The 16,622-nt window shown below is 42.0% G+C and overlaps 2 protein-coding genes across 4 annotated transcripts in view; both read right to left on the bottom strand.

Annotated features, from left to right (window-relative positions):
- myt1la (myelin transcription factor 1-like, a) overlaps window positions 1-7,624 on the bottom strand; it is a 31,830-nt gene extending 24,206 nt beyond the window's left edge. For both annotated transcript variants that reach the window (XM_077552082.1, XM_077552083.1), the window contains exons 1-4: window positions 6,116-7,624; window positions 5,854-5,978; window positions 728-808; window positions 600-654 (exon numbers count right to left, since the gene is read on the bottom strand). In XM_077552082.1, the coding sequence (XP_077408208.1) occupies window positions 600-654 (55 nt within the window). In that variant the 5' untranslated portion in view covers window positions 728-808; window positions 5,854-5,978; window positions 6,116-7,624. The remainder of the gene's footprint in view (window positions 1-599; window positions 655-727; window positions 809-5,853; window positions 5,979-6,115) is intronic.
- Window positions 7,625-11,250: 3,626 nt separating this feature from the next.
- On the bottom strand, window positions 11,251-16,233 carry rnaseh1 (ribonuclease H1). 2 transcript variants are annotated; one of them, XM_077552086.1, is made up of 8 exons: window positions 15,439-16,233; window positions 14,626-14,753; window positions 14,316-14,540; window positions 14,062-14,161; window positions 13,931-13,985; window positions 12,059-12,207; window positions 11,873-11,997; window positions 11,251-11,489 (listed from the first exon to the last, which is right to left on the bottom strand). In XM_077552086.1, exons 1-7 carry the CDS (start codon window positions 15,576-15,578, stop codon window positions 11,913-11,915), a joined length of 882 nt encoding a protein of 293 aa, XP_077408212.1. In that variant the 5' UTR covers window positions 15,579-16,233; the 3' UTR covers window positions 11,251-11,489; window positions 11,873-11,912. The 2 variants fall into 2 exon arrangements, with proteins under 2 accessions (XP_077408212.1, XP_077408211.1); XM_077552085.1 differs by having other exon boundaries at window positions 12,123-12,207; window positions 15,439-16,230.
- Window positions 16,234-16,622: the final 389 nt, after the last annotated feature.

The raw sequence follows: 16,622 nt of genomic DNA on the forward strand, positions 1-16,622 counted from the left end.
AAAAGACGGCATTTAAGAGGGTGAGGAAAAAAGGGGAGCGGAGATTTTGGAGGAAGAAGACTGGAAAGGGAAGAGAAAAAGAAGGAGAAAAGGAGGAGTTAAAAGGATGTAAAAAAAATGAGGAAAGGGACAAAGGAAGTAAAACGTAGAAGAGAAAGAGTTTGATGATGTTGAATAAAAGAGTAAGAGAAAGTGAAGGAGGAGTCAAAAAAAAAGAGTAAAAATTGAAGGAGAGAAAAGAAAAGGGATGCAGGAAGAGGGAGCAAAAAGAGGACATTCAAAAAACGAGTAACGGCATCGGAATGAAAAAAAGAGAACAAATAAATTCAAGTGAAAAAAAGACAACAGAGGAAGAAAAAAAAAAAAGGAGAAATATGGAGTCAAAGGGAATAAAAAGGAGAAAGGAGCTCGTGGGAAGAGAAGACGGAGAAAGCTGTGGGATCGAAAAGGGAGGAGGCGGCAAAGGAAGGCAAACTTTGCGCCGCCGCACAACGCATGGGAATGATCTGAGCTTCAACGTAACAGGAAAAAGTGAGTGAAAGAAAAAAAGGTGAAAAAAAAAGAAGAAGCGGAGGAGGAGGAGTCAAGCTGCTTCCCACCTCGCACTCCTTTGGATCGGGTTCGATGGCGTTTGTCTGCTGCATTCACCTCCATCTGGACAGGAAGTGACATCAGCACATGAGAGCAAATTCGACGACGGTGACGATGAGCAGGACGAAGAGCGAACCTGGCTGGAGCGCAGAATGCGGACGGCAAAAAGCGCTTCAGGGCTCCTCCTCCTCCCCCTCGCTCGTCCTCATCATCTTTTCTGGAAAAAAAAAAAAAAAAAAAAACACATCGAGAACTTCAGGCGCTGTGAAGGTCAAAGTTCACACCGACACGCTTGCGATCATGTGATCGCGTCCGCCGAGACCGAAGAGACGGACGGCGGAGGCGGCGCGCGGGGACGCGGAAGACTGCAGTGCAGCAGCGTTCGCAATCCAAATGTAAATCGTCTCGGCGCTCGGCGGCGCTCGGCGGCGCGGCCGAGTTCATCTGAGGCCGCCGCTCTGCTTGCTGCTCGCCGTGCGCCGGCATCAACTGCCCACCCCCCCCTCCACCCCCACCCCGGGAGAAGAAAGCCCTCATCATCCCCTTCGGAGACTCCACCACTCTCTCTGTGCGTGCGCGTGCGTGGATAAACATATGATTGAATGTGCGTAATACATGGAATAGATAAGATAGAAAAAATAGAAAAAAATATACATAAAAAAAAACAACAACAACACAAACGACATTTTAACCACATAAAATTGTGGGTAGAAATAATTTATTGAGTGCAATGTATGTGGAAAAAAATAGATAAATAAAAATAATAATATTGCTAATAAAAAATTTTAAGCACATACAAAAATGGCAAAAAATCAAAATACATTTATTTGAAATGCATGAAAATGTGAAAAAAAAGTCCAAACGTGTTTAAATGCAGAAAGATGTGAAAAACATTATGAAATATTTTTTGAGTTCATGAGTAAAAAAAAATTTTTTTTAAATCTGTATTTAAGAGCATATGAGGAAAAAAAAGAACATATTTTTCTAAATGCAGTAATACATGGAATAGATGGGATGCGGTAAAAAAATATATACAAAAAAAAACAACTACATTTTAACCACATAAAATTGTGGGTAGAAATAATTTTTGAGTACAATGCATGTGGAAAAAATAGATAAATAAAAATAATAATATTGATAGTAAAAAAAATTTAAGCACATACAAAAATTGCAAAAAATCTAAATACATTTATTTGAAATGCAGGAAAATGTGAAAAACATTATGAAATATTTTTTGAGTTCATGAGAAAAAAAAAAAATTTAAATCTGTTTTTAAGAGCATATATTTGTGAGGAAAAAAAAAGAACATATTTTTCTAAACGCATAAAAATATGAAAGAGTAAGAACATATTTTTTTTAAATGCAGTAATACATGGAATAGATGGGATGCGGTAAAAAAATATACATAAAAAAACAAACACAAATGATATTTTCACCACATAAAATTGTGGGTAGAAATAATTTATTGAGTGCAATGCATGTGGAAAAAATTGATAAATAAAAATAATAATATTGATAATAAAAAAAATTTAAGCACATACAAAAATGGCAAAAAATCTAAATACATTTATTTGAAATACATGAAAATGTGAAAAACATTATGAAATATTTGAGTTCATGAGTAAAAAAAAAAATTTTTTTAAATCTGTTTTTAAGAGCATATATTTGTGAGGAAAAAAAAAAGAACATATTTTTCTAAACGCATAAAAATATGAAAGAGTAAGAACATATATTTTTTAAATGCAGTAATACATAGAATAGATGGGATGCGGTAAAAAATATACATAAAAAAAACACAAATTATATTTTAACCACATAAAATTGTGGGTAGAAATAATTTATTGAGTTCAATGTATGTGGAAAAAATAGATAAATAAAAATAATAATATTGATAATAAAAAAAATTTAAGCACATACAAAAATTGCAAAAAATCGAAATACATTTATTTGAAATGCAGGAAAATGTGAAAAACATTATGAAATATTTTTTGAGTTCATGAGTAAAAAAATATATTTTTTAAATATGTTTTTAAGAGCATATATTTGTGAGGAAAAAAAAAGAACATATTTTTCTAAACGCATAAAAATATGAAAGTGTAAGAACATATTTTTTTAAATGCAGTAAAAAATTTAAAAAAAAGCTTTCATAAAATTATGAAATAATAGGAAAACTATTTAAGTACAAAAAATATTTTTTTAGAAGGTAAATATGGGTGGACACCTTTTTTGAAGTGCAAGTGTAAAAAAAAAAAAAATTGTAAATTAAAAAAAGAAGAAAATATTTGTCTTAATGCATGAATATGTGAAAGAGTAAGAACATGTTTTTAATATAAAATGTGTAAAAAAAAAATACAAAACATTTGTTGAGTTATAAAAATATGTAAAACTAGGAAAACTGCACAATTTTTTTTTTTTAAGCAATTACAAGTTGCAATAAATATTTAAATGGAGAAAATGTGCGGATAAAAATTCAGAAATATTGCATTGTGTACAAAATATTGTGGAAAAACAAATCCTTTTTTTTTTTTAATGTACGCTATAAAAATTAAAAGAGAAAAATACTTTTTTTAATTGTATTTTTTAAGAAGGCTACCCAAAAAAGTGTGGGCACCTTTTGAGGCGCATAACATAACACTTTTTTTTTTTTTTTTACTGCAAAACGTGAAACTAAAAAGATGCATGGATTAAAAAAAAAAAAAAGAGAGGCAAAACATGCATATTTGCGCTATAGAATAAACATTTGAAGAAAATTCAGTTGTGTAAAAATGTGGCCAAATTAAGATTGCGATCTGGAATCTCGTATACGGCAGACAACCATCAAGCGTGTGTGCGTGCGCGCGCACTATATGGCGGTGCGGTGTGAAGAGGCGTCTCATGCTGTTTAGTATTCAGACTGACACTCAGCCTGTCTGCTACAGTCTGATGCAGCGCTCCTATACTCTCACGCTCGCACACTCTCACATACACTCTCTCGGGTCCGCGCGCGCACACACAATCGCGGGAAGGCACACGACGGCGCGCGCACACACGGTTGTTGTGTCTTGCGACCGCAGACAGGCGGAAAGCCAGCAAACAAACACGTGCGCTCGCTCGCAGTGCCACGTCGCAGCAATAATACAAAACAAACGCAGGCAAACCGATTTCGTGCGGCGCGTGTCGCATGACAGCAGAGACACACAAACACACGTGTGTGTTATCTTGGAACCAGGCAAATATTCTCTCTCTACGAATCAATAAAACATTTACAAGTCAAATTGAGTACTTTTAGACAAACAATCAAGTCGATAAAAATACACTCCCATTCGCATCTATGGAGGGCTATGCTAACATGCTAACAACGATGGAGTCCGTTTTCATTTGTGCAGTACCACATTGTACCACAACATGTCGGGTGGCAGCACTGAGCTCGACTGGAAAGGACGCAGCGTCATTAAACAGCAAGATGAAGAGGTGCGCCTTCAGTGTAGCATAGTAGCATTTTACATGTATTAAATATGCTTTAAGGCTGTAAAACCCCATCATCACACACTTGATACACTTTATATTTTCTGACATTTCTCACAAACATCCCTAGTAACGGTTAGAAGGCGGTTGGATAAGCTCGTCTCGTGGATTATGAGGGAGAGAAATTCCAACGTGTTTGCGATTGGCTGGCCTGAGCGATTCAAGGACACGCGTAAAAATGAGTTGCGCAACCTATATTGTTGATTTTAATATAATATATAATGACTGGATTTTCCTTATTTAGATATAGATACTACTGGGCAAAATATATCGTTATTCTATCCAAATATGGGCAGCGTCAAGCCGTGGAAATATATTGTATACAGCACACATATTGTCTTTTAGAACAGTACTTAACCATATTTACAATTTCATTGGATAAAATCACAAAGCTCGTGGTAAAAATGTCTTCCTTGACTGACACTATGTTTTGGTGGATCCAAAAAAAAGGCAGCCAGCAACTTGGTGGGCAAGGGGCGGACCCCTATTGCCCACATGATATGTAAATAAACGATTATTATGCCAGCCAAAGTCTTACTTTTGTTGTTTCATAGTCACAAAAAAGCTAATTTCCTCCACGTTTGTTTTTAGTGAAATGAAGTCATGTTCTACTGTTGATTACGAAAGAAACAGAAAAAGCTACAAACAAACTTTTTTTTTTCCCGGGTGAAAGAAGAAAGTCTAGTCTTTCCTTTGGTAGGCTCGGTCAAAATGTTCCAAAACAGCTGGCAGTGAGTTAAAATGTCACTTAATAGAAACGAGACTCATTAATTAGCGATTATGGTCACGACAATCCTGCTGAGTGAGTCCGACTGCAACAATGCAATACAATCGATAAGTTCTCGATATCAACCCTACGCAGGCGCATTTTCACCATAAAAAGTCCAATGCTAAATGCATGCCAACCTCAATTTGCTAAAGTTGTAGCTACTGTCCGTCATTGTCATATTTGACAAGCCTGAAAACTAAAAATGTGACATTTTCATAATTGACTCAAACTGACTAAGCTCGTATAATGTGCACTTTGAGCTTCATTTTATAAATGTAAATTACGTCACAAATAAGATCGATTATTCTTATAAAAATCCTGTGATCGATCGTCTTCGACATTAACGAACAAAACACGGCAAGAATCCACACTCAACAGCCACTTCATTAGGTACCCCATCCAATGAGAATCTCAATTTTGATTGAGACTGTCACATCGTACCGAGAGGCGTTCCCAATATTTTGACCACATTGTCAGAGGCAGAAAGTATCGTAAGCGTAACAAACAAAAATAAATATTGGGAATGGTCAAAAGTCAACACTGGTATCTTTTGTTTAAAAATAAATATAGATTTTGTGCGTGTCCCTAATGAAGTGTCCAGTGACTTCAGGTCAGCTGACAGGCGTCATCATGTAAACAAATTCATATTCATAGTAATAAAAACGCTTCTAGTAGATGATTTTGGACACTCGAAAATAATCAATCGCATAAAAAAGACGGGCGAGATGATGACGGCAATATTACGCAGGTGCCGCATTGCACGTGCACGTCTAATCGGCAAAAAAAAGTGGCGCCAAAGGAGGACGCCGCGCTGCCAACATTGTCCCCCCGTGGAGGCGCGTGCGCACCGCCGCCGACAACTGTCACCTCAACACGCGCGCGCGCGGAGGCAAAAAAAAAAAAAAAAAAAAAAAGACAACGTGCAGAGGCGAGCCGAGGAGAGGGCGCGCGTGCGCGCTGGGGAATGACGACGGAAAAGCAAAACATACCGGAAAAGACGCGATGGCGACTCTTCTTCTTCCTCTCGTCCGAGTCGGAGCGTGTGCACGCTGCCTCGGCGTCCCTCCACTTGCTCTCTCTCTCTTTTGTCGCGCGCTATCTGGCCATGCCTTCACTGGAGGGAGGGGAGAGGAGGGAGGGGGGGGGGGTTGGAGGGAGCCAGCCAGACAGACGCGAGGATGAGGAGGAGGATGAGGATGAAGATGGAACGCTGAGACACTGCAGAAGAAGAAGATGAGGAGCAAGGTTTACCTCCCTGGCGCACTCTTCCGTATCCTCCTCTCGCCCCCGCTGGCGGCCGCGCGCACGCAAGCCAAATGACGCAGCGGGGGCGCGCAAGCTCGTTCGCCACGCTCCCCTAGGCGCGCGCATGCACGCGCCTCCCACTGGGAACAAAGAACAACTTCCTGTCCACTTTTTGTTTGGCTAAGATGACTCGGGTGAATATTACTTTTCATTTCATAAATGGGAATTAAAGTCACTTTTATTAGGTACACCCACCTGCAATTAATAGCCAGTTTTTTTTTTAAACTTCAGGCATTCACTATTTGGCAATGACGGAGAAGATTTGGCAAATTATGGAGCCTCTGCTGCTCGTCCCACAAATGGATGCTCCTTACAAATGTGGCAACAGTCAAAAACAAAATAATTGGACTCAACTTTATTCATAGGGCAGTTTTCGACAACTGCTGCATACAAAGTGGTCCACCAGGAGTAAAAAATCATTAATACCAGAGCTGGACTGGCCATCTGGTATTCAGGGCAGATGCCCGGCGGGCCGGCCTCTTTCGGGGCCGATGCGGTGCTTTTTTTTAATGATCATTTCACCACAAGAGACTGGCCCACAATTTAGAGGGACCTGCAGTCCGTTCCTCCATTTCCAATGTACATTAGATAGCAAACTGAAACATCATCAATAACCATCGGTGGCAGAACTATGTCAGGTAAGAGTTGGTAAGAGTCAAAATGCCAGTCCAGCCTTTTGAATAGAATAACTGTCACCATTAATCAGTACAAAGTACAGTAAAGAAGTCATACTTGTAAAATATATTTCAAACATGATATACGACAATCCTCTTTTGCTATCTTTTCTCCTTCACATGTACAGTCCAACATTTTCCACATCTCAAATTCCTTCCTCCTTATCCTCCTCATGCTTCTACTTCCTCATTATTCATTATCCTCTTCCTCCCTCTTCATCTCCCTCCCTCCACACATCTGCTCAGCGCCTCGCTCTCGCCATCCGAGTCGTCTTCCCCGTGACCGCAGCCTGCAGTGATCTGAGGACACGCAGACAGCGAGCGAGAGGCGGGTAGAGACAGCTTTAAGTGAACGGGGCTGACCTATTTTGTTTGAAAAAAAAACAACAAAAAAAAAAAAACCGGAGCGTTAGCATCACCGCGTCACTTTTGCATTCGTCACTAGCTGCTGGATTAGCATCACAAACACTTGTAGCATATCATCAGTGTCATTTACAGTTGGGAAGTATGCTGCCCCCTAGTGGTGCCGCGAAAGGTCATCATCATGCCATAAGATGACAATTAATGAAGAATATCAAGTGAGCTGTCGACCGAACATATTTTATATTCATCCATCCAAGGGATGACATCCCCACGCCTCGTCGTTCGTCAGTACGCGTGCGCCAGCGTTCGTACCCGGCGTCTCCCCTCCCTGCGGCGGCTGCGTCACGCTCGCACGCTTCACGGCCGCTTATCTCATTTGTGCCGTAGTGACGTGTTTACCGCACAGGTCTCTACACTGTGTAGGTGTTTACTCCCCCCCCCCCGCCCCCGCCCCCGCCCCCGCCCCTGCCCCTTTCCTTCTTTCCTTCCACGGCAGCAGCAGCAGCCCCGGAGCACGTTGCAGGCTCAGTGGGAGAAAGTCAATTAGAGCGAGGCCGAGCCCGGCTGGCGGCGGGCGAACGGGAGCCAGATAAGAACGGCGAGATGGCGGCTGTCGAGCGTTCGCCCGGCAGGGTGCATGGGCGGGAAGCGCTGAACTTTGACCTCTACATGCAGACAAGGAACGTCGGCACCGGCCAGCCAGCCAGCCAGTCGGCTCTTTTTTTTTTTTTTTTTTTCCTCCCCTCCTACCTTCCATTTTTACAAATGAACTTTCTCAAAATAAAAAAACAAGCATATTTTTTTTTCTTGCTACAAACTTACCAGGGGAAATTTGGCAAATATCTTCTTGATAAATTGGGTCCATGCCAAATAATGAGCGTGACGAGATGCAACCTGTGCCATTCGAGTCAAAACAACCATAATCATAAGATGAGGGCGAAAAAATTAACAAATAAAAAAAGATGAGGAAAAAGTCAACTCACGGGAAGCAAAACATGTCTTATGGGGACATGGACACATTTGTCCTCTTTGTGGCTCTAAAGTGCTCAATTTGATTCAGATCAGGTGGTTGACCGTTTTGCATAACATTCCACTTTGGTTGCTTTGGTAGTATGCCTGGGTGGGCTATTGTCCATCTGCGCTGGAAAGCGGCTAAATATGAGCCGATTGCCTGAAAGACTTTGAAATTCATCCTGTTGCTTTCCCGCCTAAACATGGAACAGCCGTTTATAAATTACGAATATAGTTATTGTCAAACGCATATTTTAGATGTAAAGTTACGTGGTGGTCTGACGTGGCATTTCTGGAGGAATCCTAATAGCACCGACCCTAATGACCAAACAGACAATCCGATTTTAATTTTTCTTGGTAAGAAAACCAAAGTTTCCAACGTCCCGCGGAGAGAAAAAAATGTGAGTAGGCGTCCTTCCTGCTTTCCCGTTATCTTGCCGGGATTCAAACTTGCCACGAAAGTCAAGATGGCCGCGGGCCGGCTTTTGCAGAGCTCGCCAAAATGTCGATCCGCCTCCTGCGGTAATGAAGCCCCGCATGGGCAGAACCTGCCAAGTTTGCGAGTTGCGAATTGGACCGGGCCGCGCGGAACAAGACCAGGCCTGACCGGGGCCCGTCCGACTGCATCGAATCCTGACGGGTGCTGCGGGAGCCCAGCAGAAGCTTCGCCGCTTCCTGAAAGGTCGGATCTCCATCATGGCATTTGGAGTCGTTCTTTTTGTTTTGTGAAGTTGAAATGATGCTGTTGCCGTGGTAACGCTCGTCACAATCCTGATGAAACGTTTTCTGGATTTGATTGGCAGTTGGTACATAACAATTGTACATTTTATGCTTGTGCCTTTCAATATACGGCACCGGGATTGACAGATGTACAAAAATAATTTATTTGTTACTAGGGCTGGGTTTAAAAAAGTTGAATAATTGATAACGAATGGATTTTCCTTTTCGAGCCCAATATCGATTCATAAAACTATTGAATCCATTATTTAAATATCAAAATTTTCCCCATAAATAAAATGACTGTTCACATGAATTTAAATGTATTTTCTTAAATTTATGAAAGACCTGACTTATTGCACTTTAAGACAATTCGGACTATTTTATGTTTATATTTACAATTATTAAATTAGAATTATCTCATCCTTTGCTGATGTCAATGTAACTGATTATAACATGTGTTACTTTCATTAATAAACTAAATCATTTGGCCAGTTAAATGAAGGCCTTCATTTAGGAAAATCGCATGGCTTGAAAGGATTGAGAGTTGGCGACACGCCTGGCAGCGTATGAGGTCACTCGAAGTTGTTAGAAAGCGGAAGCAAAAGCTCCAAATGTAACGAAAAAGATGCCTTACCTTGAAGCGCTCGTCACTAGGGTCAAAGGAACATTTTAAAGCCTGCGAGGAGGAGAACAAATATTGTCAAGATGGCAATTTGCTATCTATTTATTTAAAGTTGAGCAGATTCCATAGGTTAAAGCAACGGTAAAAATTTGAAATCATAAAAAAATTTAATAACCCAAACCAAACCAAAATGTCAACTGGTGGCTGATAGCGAACTTCCGCTGGATTTTGCCCAGCGCGGCTCAAGTCGTGTAATCAAACTCAAAAGTGAGAAATTGCCAATGTCTGCCGTCACAAGGGAAGTTTTGCGGCCGCGGGTGCCGAGGACACGGCGGCTTGGCGTGCAACCCGCAGCCCCCGCGCCGTGTCAGCCGGTCGCGGGGAGCGGCGACCTCGGCAGAACATCTCGCTCGGAAAAAGTGGGAAAACTTCACGTGTCCGCGCTGTTGACTTCCTCCACTTTGCGCTTGTTCCTTCCCTCCAGCGGGGCCGCCACCGCGTTTCCATGCCAGCGCGGCGGCGCCGTTGCTAACGAGGCGGCGCCGGCGAGGAGGTGAGCGTGTGCACAGATGAACTCCGACCCGCGAGAGGCGCTCTTTCTCTCCCCCTCAGACTGGTTCGCCTCCGGCCGGGTGGCCGGGATCTGCGCTGGCTGCCAGGAAGGCGCTCGGGTCGGAACGCGCAACCCGGCGGAGGACGGGCGGAGTGGAGAGGAGCGAATTTGACGTTTGTTTACATCCAACCAACAAAAACATGAAGACAAACAAAGGAAGGAAGCAAGGAAGGCAACAATGGTGCAAAAAAAGGAAGGCAAAATGGGAGGAAGGCAACAATGAGGGAAAGCAAGATGGAAAGAAGGAAGGCACAATGGAAGGAAGGAAAGAAGGGCCTCCGTGAGCAAAGAAAGGAAAGATGGAAGAAAGTGAGCAAGTTCACAATGAAGGATGGAAAGAAATGTAAGGAAAGAAGAAAGGAAGGCATGAGGATGTCAAATCGAATGAACAATACTGAGCTCTCCTGGAAAGAAAAAAAAAAAAAGAAGAAGAAAGGAAGGCAAAATGGGAGGAAGGGAGAAAAAGTGAAAGGAGACAAGGAAGGCAACAATGAGGGAAGAAAGGCAGCATAAAAGGTCACAAGGAATGAAGAAAAGGAAGGAAAGACGACAATCATGTAAGCAGGAGGGAACAAAGGTGATAAGTGAAAGAAGGCAATGTGGAAAGGAGAAAAGTCACACGGAAGGAAGGCACAAATGAGGCAAGAAATGAAGTCAAAATGGAAGAGAAAACGGAAGCGACACAAAAGGGGGAAGGCAACAATGAAGGAAGGACGACAACACTGCAACAAGGTCACGTGGAAGGAAGGAGAAAAGGAAATAACACAAGAAAGTAGGCTGCATGGGAGGAGTGAAAGAAGGCGATAAGGAAGGCAACAAGGTCCCTCCATGACTTGGTGTTCATCTTTCCGAGTGTCGAAAAGTAAACAGGTATAAGGCAAACCCCGAGCGAGTTTAGGGCGCCCCCCGGTGGACAGGAGAAGTCATTACTTGCCACAAAATCACTTTGGAGAGCTTCTCCTACACAGCACGACACTCAAGAGTCGACGACGCCATCTACTTTTTAGTGCTCCTCCCGGCAAAATTATCCTGATCCGTCTTCACGCGGCATCGCAAACAAAACAACTAAGCCGGAAGGTGAGACGGAAAACAAATTTATTGTAAAACAATCCAAGACGAGCAAAAGAACATTTGAGGGAGAACGACCAATCAACGAGAAGACGACGGCGAAGACGACGAGCACCTGCGCAAAGCAAAGCGTGGTCGCGGCGGCGGCGGCGGCGGCGCTCAGTCGCGCTCGTGCTTTGCCGCGCCTTCTCTGGACAGCCTGTCGGCCTCCTCGTTGCCTCGGTAACCCGCGTGACCCGGGATGTGAATCTGGGAGAAGAACACACACGCCCATGGACAATTCCATCCAGCAGAACTAGTTTTGAAATGTTGCACTTTTTGTCATCTGAAGTTACGTGGCCCCGTTTCAATAAAGTGAGACAAAATGGCGGCGTCATGGTTGCCCGAAAAGTGCTTTGTTGAGATCAATTCAGTGACAAAAACAAAACGGCGGCGCCACCGTTCCAGTTTTTGCTGCGTTCAAAAAATTTCACGCAAAGCGGCCAACGCGCTCATTCGCCGATTCCCATAGGGCGGCCATTTTGTCATTTGCTGTTGACGTGTTGGCTTTGGACGTCAACATCTGTCCGGAACGACGCAAAGAGCCCCAAAATGGCAGCCGGCCTTGTTGCCGGGTTCGAGCGGAAACATACCCAGACCACCTCCAGCCCCTCGTTGAGGCGGTCCAGCTTCTCAAAGTCGTCCTTGTTGGTGACGGTGCCGCCCGACTTGAGCTGCCAACCGTTCAGCTTCCAGTTCTTCACCCACTTGGTGACGCCTAAAAACGATAGCGACGCGCCCTCAGCACGCGACACAAAATCGTCGGCGATATTTGGAACCTTTTTTCCCCAATGAGAACGGCGGCGCTGAAACGCTGCCGTTGTGTCGTCGTGTCGCGGTCACCGTTGATGGTGAACTTGCTGTCCGTGTAGACCACCAGCTTCTTGACGTTTTCTTCTTTGGCTTGTTGCAGCGCCATGCACGCCGCCTGGTACGCATAGAAGCAAGCATTTCAAAAGGAATACATTCGATTATTTTTTTTTTTAGGTAAAAAAATATTTGGTCATATTAAAGTCTTTGACTGCCAAAAACGTTATATAACGTTTAGTAAAATCATATGGAGGAGTGCCAAAGACGTTGAAAGACGTTTTTTTAAAACAGAGGTGAAACTAACCATTTTCTATTGTTGATTACTGAAAAACGGAATGAGGTAGAAACAAACTTTTTTTTTCTGATGAAAGATGAGAGTCCAATCTTTCATATGGTAGTATGTGTGTTTCCATAGTCCAAACACATAATTTTATGTGGACCTTGAAAGATCAGTCAAAATGCTTAAATCGGCTGGCACCCACGGCATCCCTTTTCTGAAAACGTCTGGCAGTCAAAGAGTTAATATATAGATTCATATTTTGTTTTTGTCCATGTTGATTTTTTTTTTTTTTATCTCGCCAATGAACCGAAGACTTTTTTTTCATTCCTTCATTTTGTATTTTCCCCGATGCATTTCAATAGGCGTCAATTAGACAAAGATTTTCCGGGTCCACTGTATTATTTTTTTCCTTCTCGGAATTTGAAAACGGGCGATTCCTCTTAGAAATCTTTGTCACTTTCCGAGCCTCAATAGATCTGCAAATGCTGGAAGCTGCTAAAAAAACAAAACAACAAAAAATTGTTCTGACAAGTAAACAAATTAAAATGAAGGTTGTCAAATTAATTTTGAGTTAATTTAAAGTTCCTTGACCGCCCCTTACTTGGAAAGCCTGTACTGGGGGAACTCACCACGCAGCAGCACACGTCAAAAATTGAGCAGTAATAAATTAAATAATAACGCATATATTTGTGGAGACCGCGGTCAAGTTGTATTTTACAATTTAAAAAAAAAAAAAAGTGCAGAATTTCACAAGTTACTTCGTGTTAAAGATTGGATAGCTCTTAACTCTTTGACTGCCAGACGTTTTCAGAAAAGGGATGCCGTGGGTGCCAGCCGATTTTAAGCATTTTGACTGATCTTTCAAGGTCCATAGAAAATTATGTGTTTGGACTATGGAAACACACATACTACCAAATGAAAGATTGGACTCTCATCTTTCATCAGAAAAAAAAGTTTGTTTCTACCTTATTCCGTTTTTCAGTAATCAACAATAGAAAATGGTTAGTTTCACCTGTTTTGAAAAAAAAACGTCTTTTAACCTCTTTGGCACTCCTCCATAGGATTTTACTAAACGTTATTTAACGTTTTTGGCAGTCAAAGAGTTAATATGAAAAGAAAAACGCACGGAGCTGTCACCAACATCTTACAAATGCAATTATGCCACCTAGTGGCAGAAAAATAACCTCAACACAAATCAATATCACAATCGTTTTTTTTGTTTGTTTGTTTTTTTACAGTACAGTACATCTTATAATTTGAACTCAATTTTATTATTAGGAAATTACTGTATCAATGACTAAAAGATGCAGCCCTATTTATATTAGTTTGACTTTTTTTTTTCCACTTTTATGTTAAGAGTATGACAACTTAGAAAAAAATATTTTATTGTACATTTAGAACAGATGTAAACTTTGTGATTGACTTAACTATTGAAGTCATGCGATTAATTACAATTAAAAAAATGGTATCGCCAGACACCCCTGATTAAAATAGTAATTGAAAGTAAATGAGACTCAACTAGATGACCTGTAGTAGCCCATCCCTAAATTCCATTACTTGCCTGGATTTCTGCACGCTGGTTGGTTTGCCTCCCCTGCAGTGGCTCGGCAACATTCCTGAAAACGACAACGTTTTTTAAATTATTATTATTATTATTATTATTTTAACTTGCGCGCTTGAGTGTCTCCTCACAGAGGATGCTGAGGGCCCCAGTAGACGCCGATGCCGGCCCGAGCGCCGCGCTTCCCGTTGTTGGAGCAGCATCCGTCCGTGTAAACCACCACGGCGTCGCCTGCGCGCACAAACCCGGACAGAATCGCAGCCCAGTGAAAATGGATCCGTGAAGTCTCGAGCCGCCAAGAACCGCGAACCAGTTCATCCGTCAGCGCAGGCATCAGAACGCAATCGCATAAACACGACCACAATTGAGCACAAACACTTTTTACCCATGTAGGTGAAGCCATCGCTGGAGGCTGAAGACGAGCCGTGATCGCGTTTGACGCGTTTGGACGGCACGACGGCCTCCTGCTGCCATCCCTCCTCCTCCTCCTCCTCCCCTTCATCCTTCCATACTTCCTCCTTCTCCTCCACGTAACTTCTCTTCTTGCCTAGCGGGATGTATTCCAGAGGCTCGGGCCCTTTTTTGGGAAGCAAATACACGTTGGGCTCCTCTGCAAAAAAAAAAAGAAAGAAAGAAAAAAAAAGCCAGTGAGCGCCGAGATGAAGCGGTTGAGTGGAAGTCGTCCACGAACGCACCAGCTTTGGGCAGCTCCGGCGCTGCAGACGACTCCCCGCCTCGAACAAAGGCCCATGCATGCTCCTTGGCGCCAAACTTCTTAAAGGAAGCAGACGGGAATTTTTCCACTTGGGCTTTACACTCGTCCCTGCGGGGGCGAACAAAATTAAGAGAAAATTGACAGCATAAATGAGAAATATTCTACAACAAACTCCACGACTGCAGCCATAAAACTAATTTACCATCACGTGTATTAGCACATCGAATAACCATATTATCACCTTAAATTGTCCTATCAATCTTTGTCTCAGGTGTGCGGGAGGAAATTATTATTATATTATTTTCACTTAGTTGGCTCACATAATGTATCTTTGTCTATTGATGCAAGTGATGTATAATTTGATTAGCACCATTGCCATTTATGCCAGCTTTGTGACCAACTAAATATTTTATTTTTTTTTGTAAATTGAGATTAACTCACATTATTTCAGCATTACGTACTTATTTTTTATATTTCTATTTGTTTGGAGGTGTGCTGTGTGATTTTTTTTAGCCAATGTAAAAGTACACAAATGTCTTGTCTGTTGTTCAGGTTGATGGAAATATCAAAGAGGAGTCATCTGTGCGCCGAATTGAGGACAGAAACAATCTGCTTTTCAAAAAGTTTCAAATAAGCATTTAGCTGCTGTCTTACTTGTCCGCACTTGAAAAATGCTTAAAATGCTGACAACTCTTAACGGAGTATGGCAAGTGCCAGCTCCCAGAACGAAAGTCCGATGGGTTACATTTCCTCAAGTCACGAGTGACTTTATTTTTACTAAATCGTCTCTCACCAGGTGTCGTAGACACCAGGGTGGAATCCTTTCCTCACGGCGTAGAAAAACTTTCCTTTGGCCATCTCGTCGGCGGCGGTTGTGTCACAAACGCTTCTTGTCAACGTCACTGCCCTGAAAAGACGAGCTAGTCTCAGCATAACAGTCAGCGAGCAACCGGCCGAACCACGCAGGCGACTGCCATTACGACGTGGACGCGAAGAAACAGTGTGTCCGCGTCTGTTTGGTCATCGAAAAGCAATGCAAACGTGTGTTGACTTGCAGCAGGTGCCACCAAAGACAGCCAATGCTATGAATGCTAGCTGCTAGCTTGCGCGGAACAACTCCAAGCACGACACGCGTCAAAACATTATATGTTGAGGGAAAAAAAAAGTGAAGACAAAACGACAGTTGCCGCTCTAACGCATTGTATGGGTCTCCGTAAAAGATTTGTATTTTAGACAAACAAAGTAAAAGTCAAACAGATGACAGAAAAATTGAAACTTCTTCGTGCTCATAGGTTTAGCAACAGAACGCGATTATTACGGCGCCACCTCGTGGACGGGAGGCATATCACCATATTTAGCTCACAGGGACACAGACAAAACTCCACAACAGGTATTTCACCAACAAAGGAATAGTGAAATCACAATTTATAACTCTCATGTCAATATTGTGTATCCCACTATTCAGTGGATACAAACATTCCACACACCCGTGTTCAAAGACCAGATTTTTGTAACGTTAAACGAGACCAATATATATAATTTCAAAACCTTTATCGCCATTAATGTGACCTTTAACTCATACAATTAACTTAAAAAGAGATCTTATCGAGAGGGGAAGAAAATTACTTTATTTGTCGGTGTTGTGCTGCTAGGTTAGAGTCGCTGGGTTAGGGTTAAAGGTTAGTCGCTCAGATGATTTCGTAAAATAGCAGTCAGTTAGTCAGACAGTGACACAGATGCTGGTACTTCCGGTTCGTCCCTGATCACAGGAAATTCGTTTCTTTCTTAGGTTCTCTCTTTAAATTAAAAAAAAATATATATATATATATATATATATACAAATATATAATACTGTGTGTGTGTTTTTTAAATGTAGTGTCTTAAATTTTTTGGAGACCTGCTGGAATTAATTTCATAGACAAAATTGATCCCAAGGCTAAAATGGATAAACATTGCCACCTGCTGTCATTTAGTTGT

The sequence above is a fragment of the Vanacampus margaritifer genome, chromosome 19 (assembly GCF_051991255.1).
Source record: "Vanacampus margaritifer isolate UIUO_Vmar chromosome 19, RoL_Vmar_1.0, whole genome shotgun sequence".
Lineage (NCBI taxonomy): Eukaryota > Metazoa > Chordata > Actinopteri > Syngnathiformes > Syngnathidae > Vanacampus > Vanacampus margaritifer.